Genomic DNA, 27905 nt, shown 5'->3' on the forward strand with positions numbered 1-27905 from the left:
AAGTACGGCAAGCGAGCTCAAGATCAGGACCTTGCAAAGTACGGCCGTGCCGTCGATGAGGATCTTGCAAAGTATGGCAAACGTGATGTTGATCAAGACCTCGCAAAGTATGGCAAACGTGCTCAGGATCAGGATCTCGCCAAATACGGTCGTGATGTCGATCAAGACCTGGCCAAGTACGGCAAACGAAACCTGGACCAAGACCTGGCCAAATATGGCAAGCGTGCTCAGGATCAGGACCTTGCCAAATACGGGCGTGCCGTCGATGAAGATCTTGCAAAGTATGGCAAGCGTGATGTGGATCAGGATCTCGCCAAGTACGGCCGTGCCGTGGATGAGGATTTGGCTAAGTATGGAAAGCGTGATGTGGACCAGGACCTTGCAAAATACGGCCGCGCAGTCGACGAAGACTTGGCCAAGTATGGCAAGTAAGTCAGCACTTGCTGTTGTCATAGGGAATATTTAGAAAGGCGCTCATCCTGTGGAGCATCAAAGAGGAAGGGCTGAACAGGGCTGAAGCGAATGTCAAATGGGGGAAATAGTGATATATTGAGTTATGTTTTTCTGGCGGTCACGTTTATGGAAATGATCTACTAGACCATGAATTGAATATTGTTTTTCGTAAATCATCAAAGGGGAATGCTATAGTGACTTCGAGCTGTGATATATTGGCGCCTGCCACCTATGCGTTGGGACTATGCGTTGGTGGTCTCTGTTTGCTCAACTAAGTAAATCGAAATAGTGGGCGACAGAGTGACTGTAAATCAGAGCTTAATCAGAAACATAAGAAGAACTCGTGCCACAGCACAATTATATAGAACAAAGGGGGAAACAAGTTAAAAAACACGCAGTAGTATGAATTCGAACGCAACATTGTTCAACAATCCAAGCTGACGGTTCTAAAGCAGACAAACATGGATGATGGATCCAACAACCAATCTAAAACGTGATTTAAGACGCAACCAGTATACTTCTAGGGGCGTTCCGAACAGTACCCAGGGCAACTGAAAGGCCAATCGGAATTTCCATAAGTTCCTCTGATCTTGGTCTCGGGGTTCGCGACATTCCTATAGGCAACGCTCGGGGAGTCCATTGGAATATGTGCCAAGAGGATCAACGTAAATGCCGGGTTCGGGCAGCTTATGCATCAATCAGTGGGTAGCCAGCAGTTACCCCTACCCATTGTATCATCGCGATATATTCCGTAGGCTTGTCGTTATGCAATTGTCGGGTTTGCTTTGTGGATGTGTAAAGGATCGGGGAACGGGAAACAGGATGGTCAACTTAAGCTTCGGCTCACCGCCCTCCTCTGTAGACGGCAGAATACCAGTGCTCCCAGCCCCCGGAAATCCAACACTGCCGAATCCGGTTCAACCTGGCTGCTGTCTAGTTGTGCCGTGGAGATGCGCACGCTGTGATCACCCGGTTGGTATTACTCGTAGGGTTTCACGAACAGGGGCTGGGATCTCTTTTTCTCCATAGTGCCTACTTCGTATATGCGTTGAGTACCGCCTCCGAATGGTAAGCTACTCTCTCGTTCAACCATCGTTATTCTGCCCTTTTCCCTCCTCGAATCTTGCCCGACAGGCATGGCTGCAATGGCAATGGACGGCCTCTTCCGATCTGCTCGTCTGATCTACCGAACTGTCGAAGATACTCCCGAAGATGAAGCCTTCATGCACACCATCCAATCCGACGTCGACGCCATGGCAAACTCGGACTCTGGTCTCCTGAAGCCTATGACCCTGCAAGACAGCCGGAAACACAAAGACTACGTTGCAAATAAAACGCTTCTGGGAGTCATTATCTGCCTTGCGCCGCCAGCGGCGCGCGCTGGAACCCCAAGTCTTGCGGCTCCGATAGCACCGGTTCCGATTGGCAGCATCTACCTCACGGCCCCGAAGCCTGGTGAGGCACATCACCGCCATAGCTATATTAGCATTGATATCATTGCGGCGTATCAGCGCAAGGGCTATGGAAGTGAGGCCATAGATTGGGTTATGGATTGGGGCTTTAGGATCGCAGGACTACACCGGATTGGAATTGAGGCATTTTCGTATAACCAAGGCGCAAGAGAGCTCTATGAGCGCTTGGGGTTCGTGTATGAGGGCTGCAAGAGGGAGCTTCTGTGGTTCAATGGAGGATGGCACGACTTTCTTTCTTTCTCGATTCTGGATCATGAGTGGAAAGCGAGGCAGGAGAGAAAGCTGGCGACTGTTTCTAAGGATACCAAGAAGGAATGACCATCTCCCAGCTATTCCACAAAGCCAACATATCTCCAAATAAGAAAATGGACTAGGTGGATGGGAGATAATAGGCATTCACATGACCCGTTGTTAGCATTTAGGGAAGACATATTGACATTAGGCTCAGCAACCCACAGCACCGAATTCAAGTGTTGCAAAATGGGGCACTCCGTCCGAGAGTCCCAAATTGCCTCTCTTTCCATTACCGCTTTCATATCAACTAAGACCCTTCAATTCTTAGGCGCAGCCCAAGACGTCCCGGGACGCATCAAATATGCCTGACCAACTTCAAGTACTTTGCTGTTCTCGACTCCCAACCACTGTGGCTCCAGGCTCTGGATCGCATCTTCTATTTCATATGGCTGCCCACCCGCTACGAAGATAATCTTTCCAGCGAACGGGGCCGCAGCGCCCTTGTGCGTCGTACCATTCCCTCTGTTTGCAGTGGCGCACATTACTACAGCCATGCCGACATCTTCCGGGTCGTTTGCTGGAAGCTTCAACTCGTCCCATCCAGTCTCTATTTCTTTGACCATTGCCGTCCCTGAATCGAAGTCAGCCAAGTATCGAAAGTCCCAACAACCGACTTACTTGTCATCCAGGGGCAGATCACATTGACACGTATATCTTCTTTGATTGCTGCTAGATGGAGTCCACGCATTATCCCAATAACCCCATGCTTAGTGGCAGTGTATAAGGTCAAGCCCGTACATTCCTTGAAACCCGCAATACTGCTGGTGAGGACCAGATCGCCTCCCCCGTTCTGACGGAGATATGACATGCCAATTCTGGCTGTGAAAAATGCTCCTTTTAGATTTACGTCTATCTCTTTCGTTGGCGGCTCTTTGGTTATGTCCGCATCTGGAGAGAATGGATCATTTGTTATGGACATCCCGGCATTTGCGACTACCACATCTATCCCCCCATACAAATCTTTTGCTTTTGCAAAGAGTTGAAGCTGGTCTGCGTATGATGTTATATCGCATCTGACATATGTGACATTCTCCGAGGCCAGCTCGGCCGTGAGTTGAGTAGCAGGCCCATCGGCGACATCGCCAAAGACAACTTTGGCACCATTTTCTACCGCGATTCAATATTGTGACCTGATGTAACTGTTGGTGGCGGCTTACTGTGGAATATCTTGACTGTTTCTCGGCCTATGCCCGTCGCCCCACCTGTCAGGACAACAACTTTATCTCGCACCGTCTCCAGAAGAGCGGTATTGAATTGAACGTGAACCATTGTTCTCTTGGAAAAAACAGTTTCCTTCTTTTGGCTAGGGGATCTTGAATTCGAAACCAGAGTGCTAAATTCATCGTACAAGTAAGTTTTGATCTCAGACTCATGAGCAGAGCTCGGACAGCTAGTGGCGCATTCCCTAATAAAGCCAATAGGGAGGTGGGGCATTACACATCGGGGTTCTTGCTCAACATCCAGTCATTTCCGCTAGCTTTTCTTATTCCCTCAACAACGACCTGATTAGTACGCAGTAGGAAGTTTGTTTTGGTGTTGGACAATGTCTCACTACTTGTTCCAAGAGTCGGGGTCCCGGCTAACGAATTCCAACCCTGCAGCAGGTTACGAAGTATTAACGCTCGGAATCCAAGGGATCGATTTAGTATTATGTGGGACACTTTATTAGTTACCCCGCGTCCCACTTACGGGCAACCCACAGGACGGAGGTTACTGTCCCAAAAGAAGGCTTTCGGATTCCTCGTCAACCTATTCTCGGAATAGGTGACTGTATCGTGGAGGTGTTTTTGTGGATGTGGAACATGTGGAACGATCCGGTGCTGTAGACATACCTCCTCCATAAAATCCCGTTCTTTGCTTTGCTGTAGCTGGAGAAGCAACAGCACAACAGAAAGCAGCGATATCCCTCAAGCCCCCAATCCCCAACCCAAAACCACACCATGCATGTGAGTATGGGTGTTGAGCTCGAAATGAGGCCTTTTTCTCGTGGCCAACTAACTGATTTTGCCCTCAGGTCATAGTTGCAGGCACAGGGCCGTCTGGCCTCGCCCTCGCGCTCATTCTGGCCAAAAGAGATATCAAAGTATCTCTCCTCGATGCCGCGGCCAAGCTTGATGATCGTCCCCGTGCAGCACATTACGCACCTCCAGCAATCCGAGTCTTGCGCGAGGCTGGCGTCCTAGAAGATGTACGAAAAGCCGGCTTCATCCCGGGCAACTTCACGTGGCGCAAGCTCGACGGGTCCCTTATCGCTGCAATTAGGGATACGCCCGAGTCTCGAGGTGAGGACGGACTGACGGTCCTCCCCCTTGACCGGCTCGGTAAGGTCCTTCTCAGCCATGCTGAGAAGAATTCGAATATCACGATCAAGTGGAATCATAAGGTCGTTGACATCGGCCAGGACGAGACATCCGCTTGGGCCGTTGTCCGTCTTCAAGATGGCACCGAGTTAACAGTCAAAGGCGACTATGTTTGTGGCTGCGACGGAGCAAATAGTCAAGTTCGGAAATCACTCTTTGGGGAGACCTTCCCTGGGAAGACGTGGGATGCTCAAGTCATCGCAACGAATGTGCGTGCCTCTCACCCCCCTTCTTTCTCTCCTTGCGCCCACCGTCCTAACAGGGAAAATAGGTCTACTACCCCCTAGAGAAATTCGGCTTCGACGACATAAACAACATCATCCACCCAACAGACTACTACATGGCCGCCAAAATCACAAACGAAGGCTTATGGCGTGTCTCCTACGGCGAAGATCCTAGCCTCACCCCCGAGCAAGTGATCGCCAACCAGCCCGCAAAATACGAGCGCATGTTGCCCGGCAATCCTAAGCCAGGAGATTATAAGCTTCTGAACGTAGGTCCGTACCGGATTCACCAGCGCTGTGCAGATAAGATGCGCGTTGGTCGTATTTTATTGGCTGCTGATGCGGCGCATTTGTGCAACCCCTTTGGAGGAATGGGGCTTACGGGTGGTCTTGTGGATGTTGGTGGCCTTGCGCAGTGTTTGGGTGGGATTAACGAAGGCCTGGCGGATGACAGTATTTTGGAGAAGTACTGCACAGAAAGAAGACGGAAATGGAAGGAGGTGATCGATGTTGTCTCGAGTAGTAATTTCACGCGCGTTTCGGCTACGGACCCCGAGAGGGCACAGGATGATGATGAATTCATAGCCATGGTCGTGAAGATGGAGACTGATGAGGAGTTGAGGAAGCAGTGGGATGACGTAAGATATTTTGCAACCCCAACTATTGATCTACTGAACAGACATGCTGACTTGTGTTGCAGAGTCTCTACGACATCGTCCATGATTTTACTCAGTATTACCGAACTGCCCCAGGCAATAATAATCCGAAACTATAGTTATATTAAGAATTATATTATTTCAACTTCTATTTTTAGCGTTCTGTACCTAGGTAGTTTGGAAGCCGAGTTACACGAATTGGAATGTATTTTTGAAATTATCGATACTAGTAGCACATCTCGTTCTCCAAATGGGAAAAGTGCAACCCTGTCAACCGCGTCATAATAATAGTTCCAAGACCACGAATTATGATTGACCTATGTACCACTGTCTTTCCTAAGATGAGCGTGTGTACTAATAACAGTTGGAGTAAATGAAAAGCCTTAGCTAGAAAGTGCAATTTTGCTTACGGACGCTCATATTTTTCTATGCTCAATCGCCCTATTAGGCGGTCCGAGTAACTAGGTGACTAAATTGGGTAGTGTTAACTAATACATGTAGTGAATAAACCAATCAATCAATAGACCGATTAATCCATAGCTATGTGTATTCGTGGATCAAATCCGACGCAGAGATCATGATGCGGACTGTGGCAGAATAACAATCTCAACTCAGCTTGGAGAACCGCTCTTAGTTTACATTTCTACATCCTCGGCAGATTGGGTGCTTCAACACGTTACCTAGATCCATTAGGATAAAAAAGGGGTTCCAATATTATGATTTAATATTTTGTGTTTTTTGAGTTTGGCAATGATCTGAAGCCTGGCAGAGATTTTGAACTCGGCAGTTATCTAAAACCTAACAGCAGCTTGAATCTTTTGGACTTCAGAACTAGCTCCGACCATCCGGGTTGGTATTGAGCAGTTCCCAATATCGCTTTTACTTTCTCCAGTATTCGGACGTAGTTTAAATGACCCTAGAGAATGCCCGGCCGCCTCTTAATCTTCTGAACCTCGGTATTCTGGTAGCAAAACCCCGATTCGATTGTGTAAGGTATCTCTTTCAAGCTGGGGTTTACACCCGAGATGTAGCAATACTATGGACATCAGCATGACATCATAGGCCACTTACCTCTATATAGCTAGGTCTTAACTTGTTAGGCCACTAAGCATGCAATGTTCCTGAGCTTGAGGTTTGCATAGCGCTAGTCAAGTGAGAAGCGCGAGTAGGGATGCTGACCCATACTTAGTAATTCTGATTCTGTAAGAGGTCCCTTAAAGTATTACGGACTAAGTAGTTAACAATTGCCGGCGGTAGTAGGTGTCGGGAAACCGAGGGGACGGCGTGGCTTGAGAGGGTGATAGTCTAAAGTATATAACTGCCGACCCAACGACTAACTCTTACTAACCTCTCCCCCCACTCCGTAGCATCCGGCATCGAGGTCTTCGAAGTTAGGGAACAATCCATGTAGATATATGATAACGCAAATAATTCATTTGTAAGGCATGTTGACGGAGAAATATGTCAGTATCATTAACTCGTTTCCAGTCTATTACCGCGGGTCTTAACAATAGATATGCGGGAGTATCCCACCAGGTAGCCACCTAGTCGTTCATTTTCCCTCCAACGGCCGAAACTATTCCTATCCTCGCTTCGGACACCCACATCCATAAAAGAACAAAACATAACCAATCCCTAAACTCGCACTTAATGCGTTAACTTCGCTCCAGCCTTCTTATTGTGCCATCCGCCCAACCAACTATTGGCAGTGTATCTCCTAATACTCTTGCCACAGAACCAGAACACAGGTAGTAGAAGATTATTCGCAAGTAGAACAGCGCCAAAGGCACCTGCAATAACGACCGCAAAACCTCTCTCCAGAATCCAATCTAGCAGCTTCAAGCCCATGCCGAAACTAATAGCTTGTTTGCCCAAATTCATAGCGATAAGCATTTCGCTCGTGTTGGCGTTGTAGGAGTCCACGGCGTATGCGAGAGTGAAACTGAAGTAGAAGTACGCGCCCCAATTGCACATTGCGACACCAGCGAAGAAACCCATCCAGTGGAGTTCGCGTTCGGCGGTCAAGCCGTAGACGACAAGACCGGCGGGGGCGATCAGCATGGCGGGGAGCATGACAGGGAGACGCATTTCGGCTTCACGGATACCGTTGTTGCGCCTTGTGAGATGGGCCGCGAGACGATCGGAGGTGAATGTGAATGGGACGGCGCTTAAGAAACCCACTGCGTTGGCGACTGCAATGAGGCCTGAGTTTTCCGGTGCCCAGCTGTATGGTGGCTTGACGATCAGCAGAGGGAAGGTGTAGTTAAACGCCAAAGCTCCGAGGCCGATGTAGATTCCTATAACACAATAATTTTAGCATCAATTTTTGGCTTAGAGGGGGATGCTGATTTCGTACCATAAGTAGTAATAACCCAAAACACGGCCGGAACAGTGAAATATGTGAAGGGGCGAATCATAGTCATGAAGAACTCGGCCTCATGGTCGATTTTCTCGAACGGCTTCAACTGTTGGAGGAAGGTCTTCCGTGGAGGAACCACGGTTGCTTCTTCAATCTGGTGGACACCCGCCTCCTTTGCATCGCCGGTATCAGACTGTGCGGGCGTTGCTGCTGGGATCACACGCTTGTAGGATGTTTCTTCGACAAAGATGATTGCTAAGATGAGGAGGGCGGCAGCGAATGCGATCTCAACGTAGAAGAAAAGTCTCCACGAGTAGCCTCCTGCCAACATGTACCCAGCATATAGGGGACCGGTGGCACCAAGACACAAGCAAACTAGAGCGGCGTGTTAGTAAAACTATTCTCACCCAAAGGGATCATTGAGGGAAATTACCAGTGTAGTAGCCAATTCTCTTGCCACGCTCATGGAGGAAGAAGATGTCGTTCACGAGCTGCACGGGAAGCGCCTCACAGACTCCAGAGCCCAAGCCGTGGAAAACACGAGCAACCATCAATCCTTGGAAGGTACTTGCGCGAGAAGCGCCGATCAGACCGCCTAAAAACTGTTGCACCCGGCGTTAGTTGGCTATAGTTTAGGGACTTTCGATTCGGCAAGGGAATACCTACGCAAACAAGAGACAGAAGCATTACGGGCCGTCGGCCAATCTTGAGGTACAATGGAACGAGGAGGAGAGAGCCTGTATCTGTCAGAGAACATCCAGGGTCTGGTTTTCCAAGCCTCCAACTTACCGAACCCAAAGGCAAGATTAGGGTAGGAAATCAACCCTGATGCTATGGTTGGGGTGACGCCAAACTCTTCTGCATAGATTCCAATATATACTGAAGGCCCGACGAGGGCGGAGTTTCCAAGGAACGAATAGGCGGCACAAATTGCGAGAATCATCGACTTTTTGAAATTTGTCCACTGCAAAATCTCTCGTCTTAGCGCTGTTGTTTTCACACGGTTGAATGTTCGAGGAGATAATGGGGGCCCAAAAGCGGCAGGATACACGTACTTGGAGAGGATCATTGGGGTCATCCGCTGGGACGGGAAACAGAGCTTGTCCATATCCTGTGTCATCACCCTCTATTTTCCTGCCGTGTCAGCGAGCTATCTATATTTTGAATTCGAAGGGAGCAAGAGATGTACTAACCAACAGCCTGAAGATTGACCGTTCCCGGAATATCTTCCTCGTGCGCATGACTGCACTCTTGTTAGCCATCACGTCTCGTCACCAACACCAGACTTGACGCGCAAAAATAAAAAGGGGTACCAACCTGCGCACCAAATGGCGAGGATTTTGAGTAATATCTGTCATGACGGCGGCGTTCGTCCTTGTCTCTAACCAAGAGACACAGTCTTAACTAGCTAAGGAGATGGAAGTTCTGACTCGCGCGCGGTCAGCCAAACTCATACACAAGCAACAACGGGAGAGCTGCCCGAGTCGCTACCTTTCTATATCTATAAGCAGCTCTGCAACCCAAAATCTGGGGAAGCTGTGGGGCCCCGCGCCGGGCGCTCGAGAGCAGTTGGGTGCGGATGTGGGGAGGGCAGAAGGGCGTGGGCACAACAAACACGCCTCCGCTTGATGGCGTCCCGAGTCTCGATCTTTGGCTTGGGCGTTCCGCCTTGTTTTGCAATTTCAAGCAACTAAGGACCAGTAAAGGAGAGAGATATGGTTATGACACTTGCGCTTGCACTTGCCCTTAACAATGGCCAGTGTCGCGGAGAATAAGCAGAGCTTTATCATGGCCCCTTGCGACTGGCCTAGCCGTAACCTTCGTTTCTGTACGTACTTAGCAAGCGGCAGGTAATAAGCCTGAGCCTGAGCAGCGCTGCACTGGCAGGCTCGTCCAGGTCGGTTCGAGCCCGGTAAGACGCGCTCTGGTAGAATGTGGGTAAAGTTCTCCGGCAGGTGGAGGAGGGCCAATGGGACAACAACCGGACGAGGGCAATGGCAGGCAAAGAGCAAGTAATGGCAGGCAAAGGGGAGACAATTGCAAGGACTCCAAGCTGTCAACTGGGATCCAGCAACTGGGATCCAACTAGGCTATACTACCACTAGCCTATGTGGGTACACGGGATATTATTGAATTGCCAGGTCTCGGCGAGGCTCGTGGGGTGCAATCACTGCAAACGGGGAGCAATTCACCACTGTAAGCGGCTCTCCAGGGCGGTCGTGGATGTTTCGATGTTGGCATCGGCTGGATGTAGTGGAGATCACCCTCTGCGAAGAGCCCAAGGACCCAATGACACCGCCGAGGTTGAAATGAACTTGCTCCAGGGTCCAACGGCGGCTTGCCACTGTGCATATTGTTTTCCTTGCAGGGGCGAGGCACGCAGTAAGTAATATTAAGAGGCAGAATGGCAAGTTGGCAACGCCCGGAACCAGCTGCTTGGGTCGCGCGCGGGAGAGCATTGGGATGGCCGCAAAACACGCTCTTGGGGCCCTTCCGAGTCTCTCGATGCAACGGTGCTCTGCTCCGTATATCTGTTGGAGGTGTTCTGCATGAACAGCAATCAATCCAAGGTGCGGTTTCCACTGCAACCCCAGTCCCCGCGGCATTAATAATGCCAAGTTAAATCGATTTACATCATCCTGAGGCCGTCGCTGGGGATTAATGGGGATTAAAGTGCACTGCGGACGTGGATGTGGATGTGGACGTGGTGTGTAGTGCTTCGTAAGTTCATCAACCAATGCCCTCCAGCGCATATCAAGTTAGGATGGCGTGTCGACAAGCCCACCAAAACTCCACCAACTCTCCACTAAGACACTACGCAGACACTAAATCAACCAAAGCAGCCAAACACTGAACCCCTCGGGATACTTGCACTTTCCACGTGCAGCTCCCACCGCGCCACGACACCCACCCCACCTCCTCAACTCGCTCCCCGATCAGCTCCATCAGAAGCTCCATAAGACGGACAAGCCTCGTAACTCTATATCCACTCCTCCCACATCTGCCTCCGCCGCTCCGTGCAGTCCATCGCCAGTCACCTCCATCACGGACCGAGTCAAAGGGTCCGAAATATCCATCGAGTGCAAGAGCAGGTACAGTATCTACTGCTGTTGGGCCTGCCCCTTCATGGTGGAACATGTGGGGAGGCAAGTAGCACTCCAGCGCCAGCTTGCATGCTACGGTATCGTAAAATTGCCGATATACTCCATTCCAAGATCCAACCGATATGGACCTCATCAATCGCATCCCTCCTCGGAAAACGAGAGGCAGAGATGTCAGATATCGTCCAGAGTCTATACAAGATGCAGCTATATCTTGCATTTCGGGTCGATTTCGGCGGTGCCGTATTTAGACAGAAACCAACCCCTGGAAGACGATAGAGCTGGAAGAAGTCTTTGATTTCGTCTCTGTCATACTGGTTTTAATGTCCTCCATGGCGACCAATATATAGATAACATAAAGAGTTATCGCCTGTTTTCAATTTAATACTCGCATTCAAATTCCAGGTCTTTGCTTGTTGATATTTGGGGAGATGTGATCGGTTTGCCCAAGAATCTCACTGTCTAGTTGAATCCTAGGAAAAATTAAGTGATTCTTCTTGGTAGATTATGCTCCTCTTTCTTTGGCGAGCTCGATAGATATTGCATCTTTCTAGAAAAGGCTTTCGAAGGACGATGCCATTCAAATATTTTAGAGTTGGCACACCCCACACTGGTGAACACTGGGGTCAGGTGCGTTTGGACGTGGTGGTGCAAAACGCTCTTCAGCGCACATTTATCCCTCTTCTAGGCTCTAGCTCATGAAAATATATACTACTGTCTTATTAATGTGCATAACTACAAACTCTGCCCCTATGTCATGATAATAGAACGAGGACGAACCACTATTGCGACGTAGCGGTCGAAAAAGTGCAACAGCCAGACTATAATCAATCTATCCCTTATCCTTTCTGCCTTTCTCCTATCCTACTACTAGTCGGTCAGCCGGCATAACCTCGCCACCAACTCTAGCAGGTATATATATCTAAATAACAAAAGGCCATATAACGACAACCTAGCTCTTTAAGGCACTCCCCACAAGTGATCACCCGACACTCATATCGAAGAGCAATATAACTAGGTCTAGCGACAACTACGAAATGGCAGAGATTAGTTGGATGTGGGCAACGATCTCTTTTGCCATTTTGCCTATTTTTTCAAATTTTGGGGTTTTCAATTCAATTGTCTTTTTGATTCCTTTCTTTTTAACCGATCCATATCTTATAAATTAGGGCAATACTCTACATGTCTAAGTGATTCCCGTATTAAAACTAAGACCGGGGTAGTTCCAAGATAAAACACACTACATATGCACGAACTGCGCGTTCCTTCGTTGACAATCATTTTGAGAGAGCAATGATATACCGAGGAAAGGAAGCAATGATCCGGGACGCCGAGCTATAAAATGGACATGAGATATTCATTTGCTAATCCCCAATGGGCATCGAGAACTAGCCATTTGGGACTGCTCTCTTTTGGCACACTACAAACCAAGAATAGTGTTGGGAGACGTCTTGTAACTGAACTTTAAACATACATGGGAGTCGCCTCGGAAAATTGGGCAGATTCTACATTAGTGTAGGTAGACTGTAGTTTCAATCCTCGACTCAACGTGCATTTTACACCTGACACAAATGTTAAACTTGACACTGATATTCAACTCGACGGAGGTCTTCAATTCGGCAGTGATCTTCAGCTGGCCAAAATTTCCCCTTTGAACTGTAAAACCCTTACTTAGAGTTACTCGAAGTATTCTCTCTGATGTTGCGTAAGCTATAGAAGATTTTGTAGCCGTCGTCCAATCTCCACCTGGGTATGGTGCCCTTCCCCTTCCCTAGACCCCTAATATCGAGAATGTTCTGTTCCCTTAAACAGTTACATCCAGTACTTGGTATCCTTCGGGGCATTTATCAGATACCATGGCTTGTCTCCTGCGAGGGACGGCACTACCTCTCTCCAGAGTCCAGATCCGATGCCCGTCGACTTGATCGTAGGATAGGTTGCGTTCAGTGAAGTTGGATACCTTCCTAAACTCATTACCTCAAGTTAAATATACATAGTAATTAAATTATAAAAATCTAACAAGATAAACCCCTCTGCATTGTCCAACATCAGTTTATATTTGCCAAGCAAGACAAATACTAGTCACATCCCAGTCTAAAATCCCTATGTTGTTTTCCAACAAAGAATAGTTAATAGACTGACTTGTCTACCGTATATTCGTGGCAGAGTAACAAAGGCAGCGTTTGAAACTTCCCAAGATATTTTCATTTTATACTCTAATATAATGACGTTATTACTTGTTGATAAAACATCGTTACCAGCTTACCTATTTCAACATGAATATTGATATGCGGAAATTTGATCTCTGCTCGGAAAAGCGAGCAGAGTAGCTTAATGGCAACATAACACGAGTCGTGGTAAGTAAGGGCGAGTTACATATAAGGAGCGAAATGATCATTGAGAATGTGAATGGCAGGGAATACTAAGGAGAATAGGTGTTTGCGCGCCAAATTTAGGATGGAAGTAGTTAATAAGGGAGTAATGGCTAAAGGCGTGATGAATTAAAGGCTATCGAGAAGGACATAGTATATAGATATTCCTTCGGTATGTATAGACTTAAGCCACGAGGCGTTTACCTAGGTTAAAAATGGAACTGTGCATCGAATTGATAAAGCGATAAACCCGAACTGACCAAATATGAGTTTCCCATATCGCTCATATTTTCGCCGTCAATTCACTCCCACAAACTACCCACCAACAACTCCATAAAAATGAAACCAACATTACACCTACAAAATCTAAAAGCTAAAATTTGTTGTTATTGTTGTTGTACTTCCCCTTATTGACCTCGAGGTTGATAAAGTATTGGGGAGCTTGGCAATTATATCGCCTTTCGGGCGGGCATTCATGCAGTCATAGGCATGCTTATACATGACGCCCAAGTTAAACTTGTATTTATTGTTCAACCCGTCGGTGATGGTGTCGCTGAGAGGCTCGATTGCCTAGGGTTCTCAAATGGGGATGCCTTTTTGGCGCTGAGTTTGGCGTAGATTCCCTAGAACATGTCGTCTTGCCATACGTGAGAGATTGGATAGATTGCATTTTCCCTGACTGGTGATCTCGGTATTAATGAAGATGTCGAATCCCAGCTCTCCGAGGATGCTGATGCATGGTGCTTGGCGCCGCTTCTCTTATTAGTGATCGCATTTTCTACAAGGAAGGCACTTGTTCACTTACTAGAATATCATTGCTGTTGTCTAATATGCACCTGAAGACTTTATCGATAGACTCGACTAGGAAGGAATTTGCCTTGGTCAAAGAACTTGACAACATTGGTGGAAGAATCGGCATCGGTCAGAGCAGCCTTGGGGGTTTGGCTTGGTCCCCCTCGCCGAAAACATTGCGCATGGTGACCTCGGGCGCGGCATTGCTCCTCGAAATAATCGGCCAGAGACTCCTTGAACACCGCCCGGGGATCAGGGGGCGCGAGCGGCGTCGCAACGCCGAACGAGCCACTAATAGCACCAATCGCTGAACCGATCCTACCACCGAGTCCATCAAGATGATTCAAGTCATACCCGAGGCGGTTGTAATCGCCCCGGTTGCTACGCCGAATCTGACAGCAATTTCTTGAAGACATTTTGAGCTAGCTTGCGAACCTAGTTGTCGTATCCTTGGCCCTTGATCCAACTATCAAGACTGAGCGCCGGAGCTAGTCCACCACTAGATGTCATTGGGGAAACCGAGATTGTTATCCTTCACTGAGTAGGTGGTGACTATTGACCTGGCAGAGATCTGTGTAGTTATCCGGCTTAAAGCCCGTGCTATGTCGAGTTTCCAACTAGACTATCCCAGGGCGTCGCTGTAGGACATGGCAAGGCTTACGGTGGCTGGCGTCAAAAGGGGCACTCCTGAAACAGTGTTTGCATGGGGTTGAACCCTGATGAATAGAAATTGTTCTATTCAAGTGGCAGGGAAAAGACAGGGGGACAAGGGAGAAATATAAAATATATATAACTATGCAAATGCCTATAGATATATACGAAATTATATACTAGGTTGTATATAATATATATAATTATGCCTATGGGGCGCCCCAACCCACCTGGGCGTGGGTAATGCGACCCCATGCTGCACCTAGTCGTGCTCGCTTAATTCATACCCCAGACAGGGGTCACCACGTGATCATCTACTTCAGTGGTGCGCTGGTTAGCAACTTCTAATTTATTTGATGTAAGTAGTATATAATAGGCACATCTGGTTCTAGCTAGCTCAATTAACTCCATATAAACCTCCTTTACGAGCATCAAGTTTGTTCTAATCGCCTTGCTAGAGTAACTTGCCTTCTGTGCTTGTACTCGTGAGTCGTGCTAAACCCCCCCTTTTTATTTCAAGAAATCACTTCCCTAGGCAAGTCTTGCTCCAGAGACCATGTTCAAATTGCCTATTAGTGCTGCTATGAACTTAGCCTTTTAAACGTAATCCTAATGAGCTGAGTCTTCCAGATACGGTCAACCTAGTACATTACATAAAGGATGGCCGCTGAGGAATCAGAATCAGAACAATTATAGCTGACGAATTAGCCTTCCTCGTACCTTGATTCTTTACTATCATCTGTCGAACACCGCTGCTCTTTGTTATCTGTAGTAAGACTTCCTATGTTCTGCTGAGCTGTCAAATCCTCCCAATCACTAGGAAGCACCTAAAGATCCTTTGCCAATGAATTTGAACTGTCCATATTGGCGGTGACGAGTCTAGGTTAATGCAGGACCCTAGGAGCGGCTGTTGGAAGAGATGCTTAATGATCTCCTAAGGGAGATCTTCAATTCTGATGGGAAAGCACCGGCGAACCTCTCCAGGTCTTTCAAAAAGTACCGGTCGAGTTCTACCATCACCGCCAATAGTAAGTTGCAGCCGTCCATCACTACGCCTGGGATCGGAGAACCCCTGTCACCGCTGCCTCTGCATTCAGTTTGTTAATAACTTAATACTGTGATGGTACTACAAGCATGTAGCAGATTGTCGTTCGTTACGTATGTTAATCTTACGGATTCTTACCATTGACTACCATGTATTCGAGTCTCTCCTTAAAGCGTGCCCGAATTTCCCACAGGCTTTTAATATGTCAACCAATTTAGCCCAAGAGGGGAATTTAGTTGACTAGTCGGAGATATCACTCAGTCGAATAATATCCTGCCTCACCGTATCGCCAACCAGTGCAAGAGGGGTCACTATATCGGATAACAGAGGGGGAACCGGGATCTCGTGCCACGTCAACAGCTCAATGGAGATTAATGCACTCTACTGAGAGGTCTCCATGTCCTCTCTGGATTGGCAGTGACCTACAAGGATGGATATGGCTTGGACCCCTCTGCAAGAGTACATTCTGTCGCTGAAGCTTTTCGCTTCAACAGTATGCCACGCACCGGTCCCACTACACTGCTAGTAGAATATTTTCCTGTTCTGTGCTCTGTAAAGGGCGCGATCATACATTAAGGTATGTGCACAAGGGCATATGAATCCTATCCAAAGTGAAAGAAATATTAATATATACTCAACACAACGCTTCCCAATTCGCAACCAAAACACCTTCAAGGAGTGCTCTCCTGCGAAACATACTGTAAAGTTAAAAGACATCTATTCATAACGTTTCACGTCATTTCTCTTAAATCACCAATCGAACATCTTTTCCATCCAGACGGGACCTCCATCTGAGCCACCCTTCCGCTGGCAAAATTGCATGAGAATGGTGTTATTCACATGATCGAGGCAGTACAACGTGGGGACAACTCTGGACGATTCCGGTATAATACCGGATTCATTTCCCTTTTCTTCTATCTCCATCATGAACGTCCCAACTTTCGAAACCATAACAGGATCGGTTGGACCCTCAGTGAACCAAGATCGAAGTATTGCGATAGCTTTGCGCCGAATCACCCGGTCGCGACATCTCATAACGACTAGCCCCAGAGGACAAGTAATGCCCAAGTCGAGCAAGAAGCCACCGTCAAGGGGTTTGGCAGTATTTTCGAACACCGTTGTCACATGTGTCTCGATGAGACAAACAATCTGTTCGAAAAATGGCAAAAATTCATCGTACGAGGTCTGATCTGGAAATGCAACGGCCGCAACCATGATTTCGAGTGCTATACAATTTATCAAGACCATAGTTGCCAGCAAGAGCTCTTTATTTCGAGTTGTCTTCGGCAGCTTCATCCATACAGGATGGAATGCACAATGCCATCTTGATACCTCTGCAGTGTAATATTTTTGTTGTTCGAGAAGTTCTTCGGTGACGATGTTGGGCGTACTGTGAAGGGTCTTGCTGGAGTTGGTAATGAACGTATGAGATGGAGATGTGGTCATAAACGGTCTGGCGAGCTCTTCCGAGCGAGACATTTCCCACGCAGTAAGTAGGAAGTGATATGACCGTGCCATGACAATGTCCCAGTAAACTCTTGCCTCATTTATGTCTTTAAAAATTGCCGGCATATTTTCGATGGTGTCATCACCTAAATGTTTAAGAGAATCATGAAACTTATGACCTCGTGCATCTGCAATGGTTAGAATCTGTAGATCGAGTTGGGCGAAAGCATGAACGAGGTCATCTTCAACTACCTGTGGTGCTGGCGATAATATACCCACACTGTGCGAAATGCCGTGAGGTTGCTCTGACATCCAAGTTTGCAATATTTGGTGCCCTGCTTGGGCGTGATACATTGCCACAGGCCTATTTCCAGAAAAGTTTTCGAAGCAAAACGAAAGCAAGGATGCCAGCAACGCCTGTCTCGGACTGAAATCAGCATTCGAGATAATATCTTTGATCTCTTTCAAAGACTTGCTATACTCGAGGAAAGCAAATCTGCGGTGCAAGTTGGCCATTTCGTTTTGGTGCTTGGTACTTCCAATTGGTTCATAGGCCCTGTTCCGTGACGGGTCGATTTGAATTGATTTACTAATCGCCCCAATTGCCACGACGGCGTGTCGGACGAACGGCTCTTGTCGAGATATTTGTAAAATTAATCTATTCCAGAGTGAGTTGTCGAAGTTCATTGAGAAGCCTGACGTAGTCTGATCCTGGTAGTGTTGGATGTAGCGACGTTCAACTTCGCTCTCATTCATGAGAAGAGATGACGGACGAGCCAGTGACAGCCCGGACATGGCATCTTCTCGTGGAAGCAAAGACCTCGTAGCGAAGAATCCAGGCTTGGACCGCGCCGATATATCTGAGAAGTAACCCACACATCGCATTCCAGCCTTTAAACAACGCATGCACTCCGGGCGTCCCTCATCACATTTAACATGACGCTTTCTAACAACGAAAATGATTAGTATCAAGGTGCCTTTAGGTTGTATACGGAATACTAGTGACATGTGACTTATCTCTAAATTTTCTGGAAACACGCAGGGAATGTTAAGGCTTTTGGACGACAAACCTGCATGTGGGGCATCCTGTCCTGACTTTTGGATGGCTTGCTCGAGACCGGATCTTCCCGTGTGCTGCTTTAGGTTGGGACACACCCATGTTCGCGATGGGAAGCGCATCCAATTCTACCAATTCCATCGTGCCACCGTTCGCCTGGCGTAATATTGTGGCCTCACGAGGTATATGGCCGTTGAACTGGTTGCTTCAGCCACTCAATATTCACCTCACACGGGTGCTCGAGATTACTGTTAGGTGTTCGTTTCAAAAAGTGACTGAGTTCCGAATTGAACACTTCGACTTTTGAGCAAAGTAAAAGCTGCCAAGGAAGGCGGTGGCCCGTGGGATATCACTCCTTGGAAGCTCTGGAATGCGTATCCAATTAGCCTGTTTAGTAATAGATATCAGAGGATATTACACTTAAGTCTACCGTTTGATTGTTGGCTGTTGAAGAGCTGCCCAGCATTCAAAAGCTATAACGTTGCAAAAAAGTGGGCTGATGAGGCCACAGAAACAACAGGATAATGGTACGCGGCAGTGCTTCCGTCAGTTTCGAGCTCATACCATCAGCCAGCCAACCATAAACATTGGTTATCAGAGAATCCGACGCTATATTATAACTCAGCTGTTGGTAATCAGTTTCGTAGTATTGGTTGACGTTTGAGGGAATTGATATTTGGCTGCGATTAAGTGTGAATCTTGAATGCTTGAAGTTACTAAGCTCGTTTAGTTACATATGCAGCCACCCCCGTTCTTTCAACCAATGGGAGTTTAACCAACATGTGACCTCGCCTTTTACTACTCAGTGTTGGAACTAACGTTTACAACCAATGAGATCATGAAGTAGAAAATGTTTCGTGGGAATCCAGTTGAATATAGGGGAACCAGAGTATATTTTTGGGAGTAAATTACTTTCCATAACTGCCCTGAACATATATTTTAAAGATAGTAGAGCTTTAACTAGTACTTGCGAAAACAGTAATGAAATAAGTGATAATAGTGCTTAGAACTATGGAAGATAAGTGAGAGCCGAACCTGCAACATGGTGGGACCAGGTAATCTCACCAGATTCAACCATCTAGACCATCGGATCTAGGACGACCACATGCAATGAAAATAATAATCATCCGTAAGCCATAAGCCGCCTTGGTAGCTGGTATGGTCCCAACTTGAGACCCACCCGCAATTGACACCGTATCCGGCCCCATATGTCGCCACCGTACCACCGCTTCCATTGCTATCGAAAATGACAGTGAAATCGCAGTTCGGGCTAAAATACTGTTTGCCGTTAAGCTGGTTACTGGTCGAAGCGACAGTAATGTCCCAGTAAGTGGAGCAGGCTAAACCAGAGTGTTAGTACTTGGCTGTATACGCATGTATATTATGGAGTTGCTGACTTGGGCTAGAAGCACCATTGGCATAATAGTCGACCCAGAGGTTTGCCTGAGGCTTGAAGCACACTTGGCCAAAACCGCCGCACACGGTTTCCTCCAATACGAATTGCCAATGTGCTTCGAGGTCTCCGGTTGTACCACGGCTGGCGAGAATATTGGCGCCAGTCTCGTTGTGGTAGGTAAGGTTGATTGGTGCCGCAGTGCGGTTGGTCGAGCTGTGGATGCCCTTGGATATGGCACGCCGAGAAGCGATGTTGATGGGACTGTAGACGAGAGCAGTGTTGTTCATTGGAGCTGCCATTGCGTCTTCAAAACAGAGCATAACAGCCAGTGCTGCATTAAGCACGGAGGAAGTAGACAAAATCATCGCTGCGAGAGTGAATACTTGGTTGATAAGGGAGGTGGTTTTGCTATTGTGGGAAGAGGTAATAGAGTTGAAAAAGCGAGATTGGAGTGATTCAGATGTAGTTCTAAATAACGAGGAATTTCTGGCTAGAAGTTGCTGGCTGTAGAAAATCGAAGGAAATCGAAGGGCCATGATGGTGTTTATATATCCTCTTGAATACACCCCCAGAGCGCAGGCCTTGGGTATGGAACTTGCTGGGGATGAGATATTCCCACAAAGACCCAATTAAAACTCCCTTCTAATTGAATAGATACATAATAACTGGTCTTTTGACCATGCCACACTCAAGCTGAAGTTTGATATCCAGAAAATTCTCCAACAAGCACTAGGGCTGCTGACTCTACTCTCAAATGCATGCAAAGCAAAGACGTTAATGGCAGTGTGATTGGATGTATGTACTATACAAAAACATCTTTCAGCTTTGCCCGTGGCTGCTTATACCTACCTAGGCACTCAAGCTTTCGACAATTAACCCCAGTCTATTAACGTTGATTGAAGTCAGGTACGGCCAGTTATATCACATGATCTCTCCAAGTTGATTGGTTACCAGACCGCTCTTTGAGCTAGAAACGGAGCCCATCCCTCTTTCCGTTAGTCATGGTCAAGCCACCAGTCAGCAAGGTAGCACCAGGTTCAAACACCAAAAATTATAAAAGTTAATGGGAACCACTAAGCAACCCATACTTGAGCACCTTGGACATTTCGAACAAGGGAGGTGGAGGTAGACTCTAACCTATCAAAATTGATTGTAGTCAGGTATGCGGCACCGGCCAGTTATATCACATGATCTCTGCAAGTTTATTGGTTACCAGACCGCTCCTTGAGCTAGAATGGAAGCATCGCTCGCGAGAGCCTTATTCTCGTGCACATCACAGCACCCAGATCTCCCGTGCAGCCGATATACTAGCTACACACGGCGAGCCCGAGATAAGTGCGCCAGTTTTCTTTTCAGCCCCGATAACGTTGGCAATTGAGGGAACCACAATAGGTCCGGTTGAATTTCGAATGCAGTAAGCCCTGCCTGATATGTGAGAAGTCCTCGCTTGGAATATCGAGAGTAATATCTATGCCTTGACTCCTCTCCTCTCTCCGCCTTCATTTTCTACTCTAGTATTCTAATTCTTTCAAATAAACCGCAACTTCGGGCTCAACACAAACACCACAGCCATGGATTTACCTATCCTTTCTGTCTCGCTCCTTTTTGCTTCGTTGGGGCTGTTATCTCACACGACTTACTTCATACATGGCGAGCATCACATGCAGTCGGCGCGCATTCTAAGTGCCTTCGCTCTTTGTCCTTCAACAATATGTCTCTCGGTATTGCTCATGGGAGACGTTCCTCTGTTTAACGCTATCAAAGTGACTATAGTATGGTCGACATCCTTCTTCTCGGCCTTGATAGTTAGTATCTTAAGTTATCGCATGTGGTTTCATCCATTGCGACACTTTCCTGGACCGCTTTCCGCACGTCTCACCAAATTGACACATACACTTCGGCTTCTTGCAAGGTCCGACAATTTTGCTCAGACAGATCTATTGCATCAAAAGTTTGGGAACATTGTCAGGCAAGTCTTCCACCACATCCCATTCTGTATCCCGAATTCAATTGTCGGTCTAAATCATCATTCGTATACAGAATCGGTCCAAACGAGCTTAGTATTCTTGATCCCGACGCAATTCCCGCGATCCACAGCTCTGGATCCAAATGCATAAAGTCCGCATGGTATGATGTAATTGCCGGGCCCAACCCGTCACTGCAGACGACTCGAGACCGAGCCACGCATAACAGACGACGAAAACTGTGGGAGCAGGCATTTAGCATTAAAGGTTTTGCGACAGTTTTTGATCTTGCACTCCTTGCTGACGTTTCCATAGCACTGCGAGAGTACGAATATCGTATTTCCGAGCTTGTTAACGAGCTAGTTGCACAGTTGGAGAGTCTCAAGAGCCAACCCGTCAATGCTAGCCTGTGGTTCAATTTCTATAGCTTTGATGTCATGGGCGACCTTGCGTTTGGGCAGTCCTTTGATATGATGAAAAACCAAGAGCAGCATTTCGCACTCAAGCTGCTTCAGGCCGGAATGGCCCCACTTGGAATTCTCACACCGATTCCATGGATTCTTGTCATTCTCAGGAAAATTCCAGGAGCTGTTAATGGGCTAAAGATGTTCACCAAGTATATTGAGAATCAGGCTGAGATCCGTCAAAAGGTTTAAATGGCTCCGGCCTGCTCAACAGACGATAATAAATACTGACCTGAATATCAATAGAACGTACCTACACGACCTGATATCACCAGCTGGCTTCTAAAAGAAGAAAAGGGCAGCAAAAAGGCTACCGAGAGACAACGGAGGTACGCTTCAGCCCTGTGTTTTATAATCACCAATATACTCACTGATTTAACCTCTTGCTCTAGATGGCTATACGGTGACACGGGTCTCATGATTGTTGCAGGCAGTGATACCGCTTCCGCTGTAATAACCCACGTATTCTATCACCTTGCCAAAGACCCTAAACTTGTCACTAAGCTTAGGGAAGAGCTTAAGACTTCGTTGCCGAACGACTCCAAGTTCCTGTGCGCGATAATCAATGAGACTCTGCGTCTGCACCCGCCTGTCCCCTCTGGTGTGTTGCGACAGACACCCTCCGCTGGCTTGATGATTAAGAACACCTTTATACCTAGCGGAGTTACAATATCAACGCCTACGTGGTCTCTGAGTCGCTGTATGTCGTGTGAAACTAGAGTCTTTCGCAGAGCTCGCTGATTCTTCGAGTAGTAGAATCTGCCTTCCCAAAAGCAAACGAGTTCCTTCCTGAGCGTTGGACATCTGCTCCAGAGCTCCTTAAGAATAAAGCGGCATTTATCCCGTTCTCCTCAGGTATGCTTCACAAACTCTTCTTATTCCATAGGCTCCTCTTTTCTCTTTACTACATTCAAAACTAACCTCGCGGGTACGCAGGTCCTTACTCTTGTATTGGCAAGAATCTAGCACTGTTATCTATTCGTATAGTTGTGTCGCGTATTATATTGCACTTTGATGTTTCTTTCGGGGTTGGCGAAACAGGTGAGAGGTTGTTGAAGGATACCAAGGATGTTTTCACGCTTGAGGTTGCGCCGCTTTATTTGAACTTCGTGAAGCGAAGGGAGGTGGTCACTTGAAGAAAAAAAAATTCTTCTAGCTAGAATTAGGACAGAAACAACAATTAACCTAAGAATTTTCAGTTCAACGAGCTAGCTCTGATTATCAACTAATTTAACTAGTCTGCCCCGAGTATATATATATATAACTTAGTCTAAATTAGTTATACTTGAAATAGTAATAGTTTTTAAAGTACTATTAAAATAGTTTAATCAATACTTAAAATTAATTACTATTACTTTATTTTACTCTAAGTAAACTGTACTTTACAGTTAGTATTTTAGTAATAAAACATAGGTGGACGGCTACTGTAGATAATTAGAAATTCTTCAAATGAATATATAACCCCTAACTTTTTAAAATAGTTAATTAAAGTGAGTATTTAATTTATACGATCGATAGCTTAGAATCGCAGAATCAATTTAGTTTTTTTGCTAAAGAGCTGCTATGGTGAGATACGGGCCTTGAAAGAATTCTAATCCGTCACGAATCTACAGGCCACCAGGTGGCTATCATCGGCCCACTACAGATGCCGTCGCCCTACCGAGAGAACGCAGAAGGATTCTGGAGAGAAAGTTCGGATCGCAATGGAGAGTGGCTTGGGACGCCATTTGGCAATATGCTCAACTTGATTTGAATATTTGAAATTAACACCAACAGCTTTGCGCTGACAAATAGAGAAATAGGCATCGTAGTATTGGTGGTGCCTACCTTGCATAGGTACGCAATATAGGCCGAGGGATCCGATCCTAGTCGGCAGTTCACCGGGCTCCAGATCGATTTATAGTGGTTGATATGAGCGCATCTCGGCAAGGTTGGCCACCGTGGGGTTGGGAAGAGGTTAAAGGTAAAAAGGGCAAAGTGCAAAGCGGGGTAAATGGCAGAATAATGCCCCATTATGTCCTATTAGCAAGAGCTGACTGCTTTACGGACGGAGATGTCAAAGTTGCAGAATCAACATGCCAGAATGGTATTGTTTATTAGGTTGCGGGACACCACGGTTATGGTTATTTGCCGAATTGAACCGAGCCCCTGGAGCCCCTAAGCAAGCCCGCCGCTGTATAATAATAGGCGCTGGGAATGGCCTTGCGGCTGCTGCTGGAGGAGGCGAAGATAAGAACGAAATACTCCTAGTGCCATCTCTCCAGCAAACCCCACAGACTCGGCCGCTATTTGCAATCGGGGATAACAACAACACAGGGCCCCACCTCCCTCCTCGTGCATGCGGGGCAAAAGGCAAGTTTATTGAAACTTAGAGTGAACATCGTTTATTATTTGGCAAGTGCATTTCTAGACGGCGAAGAGCCCCTTCCTCCGTCTATCTCTCTGTACGATACGAGAACCCCTACAACAGCCAGCAACGGGCAATACTTGGCGTCTTCCAGCCTCGATACACACTCATTTTGTCTAATATCGAAACAGCAAGCAACCAAAGTGACATCGTGACACGCCCCCGACTATGATCACGGATTCGCTTTCGTCGACCGCGGTATGGATGCGTATCCAGGCCGCGGTGGCAGAGGGTGGGATTCGCCCGATTCTACTGTGGGCGTTGGCGGCGGGAGCAGTGGCTTTGCTGGTGGATTATGCGAGGATGTTGTATTTGTACATGCGGATGGTATGTTTATGGAATATCTCATAATATCTCATATGTTGGAGGCAACTACTGACCGAAAACCCTCAACTATAGCCACCGGGACCATTCCCTCTTCCAATTATTGGAAATACTCATATGTTACCAGACACCAAGCCATGGATATATTTTGAGGAACTATCTAAAAAATACGACACCCCTCTGATTACTTTCTGGATCGGCCGGAGGCCCACCGTCTGGATCTGCGATGCATGGACAGCATCAGAGATTCTCGACAAGAGAGCCGGAATCTATGCATCTCGGCCGCGAATGGTCGTTTTTGGAGAACTGGGACCGGGTCAAACTAACCTGGTGTCCATGTACTACGGGCCTAGATGGCGTCTCCATCGGAAAATCACCCATCACGGAGTCGGGTTGCAGCAAGTACGCAACTATCGGAGTTTCCAGAACGACGAGAGCAGACAGATTGCCTACAATATCCTGACCACGCCGGAGAGTTACGAGGTCCATCTTGAACGATATGCTTCCAGCGTTGCGTCGATTATTGCATTCGGGAGGAGGATTGCAAAGACCACGGATCCCATTGTTAGTGAGGTTCTTGCGGTCATGCAACGGGCTGCCGAGTTGAATGTTCCTGGGAAGAGTTTCCCCATGTTGATGGAGTCCTTCCCAAGTGAGTCCCCCCGCACTTTATCCAGTGTTACAAAACAGGTGACTTATTCGTACCAATAGTCCTTTCCAAGTTCCCTAATAAGATCGCCCCATGGAAACATGGTCTTGGAGGGAAGAATGGCCGAGGCCGCCCGTTCTATTACGCACTGGCTGAGGAAGCCGCCGCAAACCCTGACCAACCTCAAAGTTACTCCAAGAAATTGTTCGACGAAGCGCCAAAGCACAACTTGAGCCCCGCGGAAATTTCGTCCCTGGCAGGAAATCTGTTTGGAGCTGGCAGTGACACTTCTAGTTCGACGCTTCTCACGTTTATCCTGGCCTGTTGTGCGTTCCCGGAGGTACTTGCACCTGCATGGGAAGAGCTGGATCGCGTTGTGGGCCCAGGGCGAAGCCCAGACATGGACGATGAGCCGAACCTGCCATACATCAGAGCCTTTGTAAAGGAGGTGTTCCGCTGGAGATCCGTGGCTATCATCGGAGGTCAACCTCACGCCCCTATCCAGGATGATGTGTACAAGGTGAGACATATATATATCTCCGTTTCTGAAGATTGGAGAGTTAGTATTGACTGTGCATTTTAGGGCTACGTAATTCCCAAGGGAACTTGGGTCCAAGGTAACGTGTGGGCCATCCACCGCAATGAGCGCGACTTCCCCGAGCCTGACCGCTTCAACCCCGATCGGTTCCTCAAGGACAATGCTGCCTCCAGACCATTCCCCAACGAGAGAGGGTACATGACATTCGGATGGGGCCGACGAGTATGCAGCGGCCAAGGGCTGGCTGAGCAAGGAACCTTCCTGTCGGTGGCTCGTCTGCTCTGGGGATTCCGAATTTCCAAAGCGCTTGATGCTCAAGGAAAAGAAATTCCCGTGGATATTTTCGCTTATACGTTCGTGAACCCCCCTCCCGCCCCCTGATTGCAAATTGGATATTTGAGATATTCGAGAGAGCTGAAGCTGACGGACTGATTGAAATAGGAATGGGCTGAACATCCGGCCGGAACCCTTCAAGTGCCGATTCATCCCCAGATCCGCTGAGATCCGGGCGACGATTAAGCGGGAGGGCGAGGAAGCGCTGGAGCGGCTGTCAATCTATGACGGGGAGACGAAGTATAACTTCAGTACATATAATAAGAAGTAGATAGAAAGGTACATGTACCTGGTAGCTCCGTAGGTCCTATAGGTATACGGTTAGGCGGGGTGGATGGGGCGCGGGATGGGAATATTCTCACGAGATTGGAAGATAAGGCTTATTACTTGCTTGCACTCCTGACGCAATATTTATTTGATTTACCACTGACTTTGCTCTGGTCCGCGATACTCCCTACCTAGGTACCCACCCGTACTTTCCAATGCCATGCGATGTGATGCAATGCCATGCAATAGCCCATGGGCGGCAAATACCCATGGCCGTTGGCGAATGTGTGAATGGAGCGAAAACTCCAGCGCGTGTGGTCCGGATATTAATTAGGCTCTCCCTTCTGCCGTACGTTCTTCCGTTTCTTCCTTTGGGGGGGGAGGTTGTCAGTAGCCCCCTTTGCGCCGGAACCATGGCCCAATATGGAGAATGGCAGAAGTCGGGCAATATATTTTCATATACTGCATCTGGGCAGGATCTGTTTCGAGGTAGGTAGGTAGCTGCAAGATCGATTACCCCAGATCCGATCTACGGAAGCGAAGCCGAGGGAGATGGGTCGTAGATACTGTACAGTTGCTCGACACCGCATCGTGCTGGGAACCAACAAGAAGAAGGGGATTGACAAGCAAAGCAGAGAGACAGAATACGACGATACGACCACGGCATTGTGATGATTCTCGATGCACAATTCCCCAACAGCTGCCGGGCAGCAGGGGGGGCCAGCGGTGGAGATGACAGAGTGCAGTTCGTGCTAGCCGTGTCAGCTGGGACGATGATCGACGACTAGCGGCGCTGGACGCCCGCTAGGCCGCGTAGGGACGCACTAGGCGGGGCTACACAAGCTAGCGGGGGGGCGCCTAAACGCTCTGGGCGCCTGTTTGCGGCATGAACCCTGACTAATGCTCGCCGCATGCGCCCTTGCCCACGCCCCGTCCACGCCCAATCCGCTCTAGCCCGCCCTCGCCCTCCCCTGCACGAGTCGCCGATTGCCCGATCCGTTGACAGCCACATCCTGGATCGTCACGTGGCCCCTCCGCACTTCGCCCTCCGCACTCCACACGCCACACGCACGCCCCCCAAGCCCCCTCCAGACTCCCGAAGACGTGACAACCTACTGGAAGAGCGTATACAAGAGTTCCTCGCAACGGTGCCGTGCACTCCCGGGAGCTGCTGGAGGGCCCTAGGAAAACCCCCCGAGAGCCCCCAAGCCAGCCCCTACGAAGTACTTAGAGCGTCGCTGTAGCCACTGGAGAGTCCCCTAACGGTGGCCCCTAACTGTG

At 47.9% G+C, this 27905-nt stretch overlaps 9 protein-coding genes across 9 annotated transcripts in view; 5 read left to right on the forward strand and 4 right to left on the reverse strand.

The window, feature by feature from the left end:
* BP5553_10529 (uncharacterized protein) overlaps nucleotides 1-432 on the forward strand; it is a gene marked incomplete at both ends in the record, with an annotated part of 1166 nt that extends 734 nt beyond the window's left edge. Inside the window, one exon of the mRNA XM_032019152.1 lies at nucleotides 4-432. Within this exon, the coding sequence (XP_031864592.1) occupies nucleotides 4-432 (429 nt within the window). The remainder of the gene's footprint in view (nucleotides 1-3) is intronic.
* A 1157-nt stretch (nucleotides 433-1589) lies between these two features.
* BP5553_10530 (Acyl-CoA N-acyltransferases (Nat)) lies at nucleotides 1590-2243 on the forward strand (the record flags this gene model as incomplete). The annotated part of the gene is made up of 1 exon (XM_032019153.1): nucleotides 1590-2243. The coding sequence occupies one exon, from the start codon at nucleotides 1590-1592 to the stop codon at nucleotides 2241-2243; it is 654 nt and encodes a 217-aa protein (XP_031864593.1).
* Nucleotides 2244-2476: 233 nt separating this feature from the next.
* BP5553_10531 (15-hydroxyprostaglandin dehydrogenase) lies at nucleotides 2477-3488 on the reverse strand (the record flags this gene model as incomplete). The annotated part of the gene is made up of 3 exons (XM_032019154.1): nucleotides 2477-2790; nucleotides 2838-3326; nucleotides 3377-3488. The coding sequence occupies 3 exons, from the start codon at nucleotides 3486-3488 to the stop codon at nucleotides 2477-2479; spliced, it is 915 nt and encodes a 304-aa protein (XP_031864594.1).
* Nucleotides 3489-4159: 671 nt separating this feature from the next.
* Nucleotides 4160-5578, forward strand: BP5553_10532 (FAD protein; the record flags this gene model as incomplete). Its single annotated transcript, XM_032019155.1, has 4 exons — nucleotides 4160-4165; nucleotides 4234-4788; nucleotides 4851-5441; nucleotides 5504-5578. The coding sequence occupies 4 exons, from the start codon at nucleotides 4160-4162 to the stop codon at nucleotides 5576-5578; spliced, it is 1227 nt and encodes a 408-aa protein (XP_031864595.1).
* A 1528-nt stretch (nucleotides 5579-7106) lies between these two features.
* On the reverse strand, nucleotides 7107-9080 carry BP5553_10533 (MFS general substrate transporter; the record flags this gene model as incomplete). Its single annotated transcript, XM_032019156.1, has 6 exons — nucleotides 7107-7756; nucleotides 7816-8193; nucleotides 8252-8420; nucleotides 8485-8555; nucleotides 8608-8944; nucleotides 9012-9080. The coding sequence occupies 6 exons, from the start codon at nucleotides 9078-9080 to the stop codon at nucleotides 7107-7109; spliced, it is 1674 nt and encodes a 557-aa protein (XP_031864596.1).
* A 5056-nt stretch (nucleotides 9081-14136) lies between these two features.
* Nucleotides 14137-14499, reverse strand: BP5553_10534 (uncharacterized protein; the record flags this gene model as incomplete). The annotated part of the gene is made up of 1 exon (XM_032019157.1): nucleotides 14137-14499. The coding sequence occupies one exon, from the start codon at nucleotides 14497-14499 to the stop codon at nucleotides 14137-14139; it is 363 nt and encodes a 120-aa protein (XP_031864597.1).
* A 2030-nt stretch (nucleotides 14500-16529) lies between these two features.
* BP5553_10535 (uncharacterized protein) lies at nucleotides 16530-20214 on the reverse strand (the record flags this gene model as incomplete). Its single annotated transcript, XM_032019158.1, has 3 exons — nucleotides 16530-18171; nucleotides 19463-19622; nucleotides 19680-20214. 3 exons carry the CDS (start codon nucleotides 20212-20214, stop codon nucleotides 16530-16532), a joined length of 2337 nt encoding a protein of 778 aa, XP_031864598.1.
* Nucleotides 20215-21408: 1194 nt separating this feature from the next.
* BP5553_10536 (Uncharacterized protein) lies at nucleotides 21409-23242 on the forward strand (the record flags this gene model as incomplete). The annotated part of the gene is made up of 6 exons (XM_032019159.1): nucleotides 21409-21483; nucleotides 21648-22292; nucleotides 22353-22435; nucleotides 22499-22806; nucleotides 22860-22961; nucleotides 23094-23242. The coding sequence occupies 6 exons, from the start codon at nucleotides 21409-21411 to the stop codon at nucleotides 23240-23242; spliced, it is 1362 nt and encodes a 453-aa protein (XP_031864599.1).
* A 1471-nt stretch (nucleotides 23243-24713) lies between these two features.
* On the forward strand, nucleotides 24714-26628 carry BP5553_10537 (putative cytochrome P450; the record flags this gene model as incomplete). The annotated part of the gene is made up of 5 exons (XM_032019160.1): nucleotides 24714-24840; nucleotides 24965-25489; nucleotides 25549-26006; nucleotides 26070-26377; nucleotides 26466-26628. 5 exons carry the CDS (start codon nucleotides 24714-24716, stop codon nucleotides 26626-26628), a joined length of 1581 nt encoding a protein of 526 aa, XP_031864600.1.
* Between the last annotated feature and the right edge of the window lie 1277 nt (nucleotides 26629-27905).

The sequence above is a fragment of the Venustampulla echinocandica genome (genome assembly GCF_003357145.1).
Source record: "Venustampulla echinocandica strain BP 5553 chromosome Unknown scaffold_16, whole genome shotgun sequence".
Taxonomy (NCBI): domain Eukaryota; kingdom Fungi; phylum Ascomycota; class Leotiomycetes; order Helotiales; family Pleuroascaceae; genus Venustampulla; species Venustampulla echinocandica.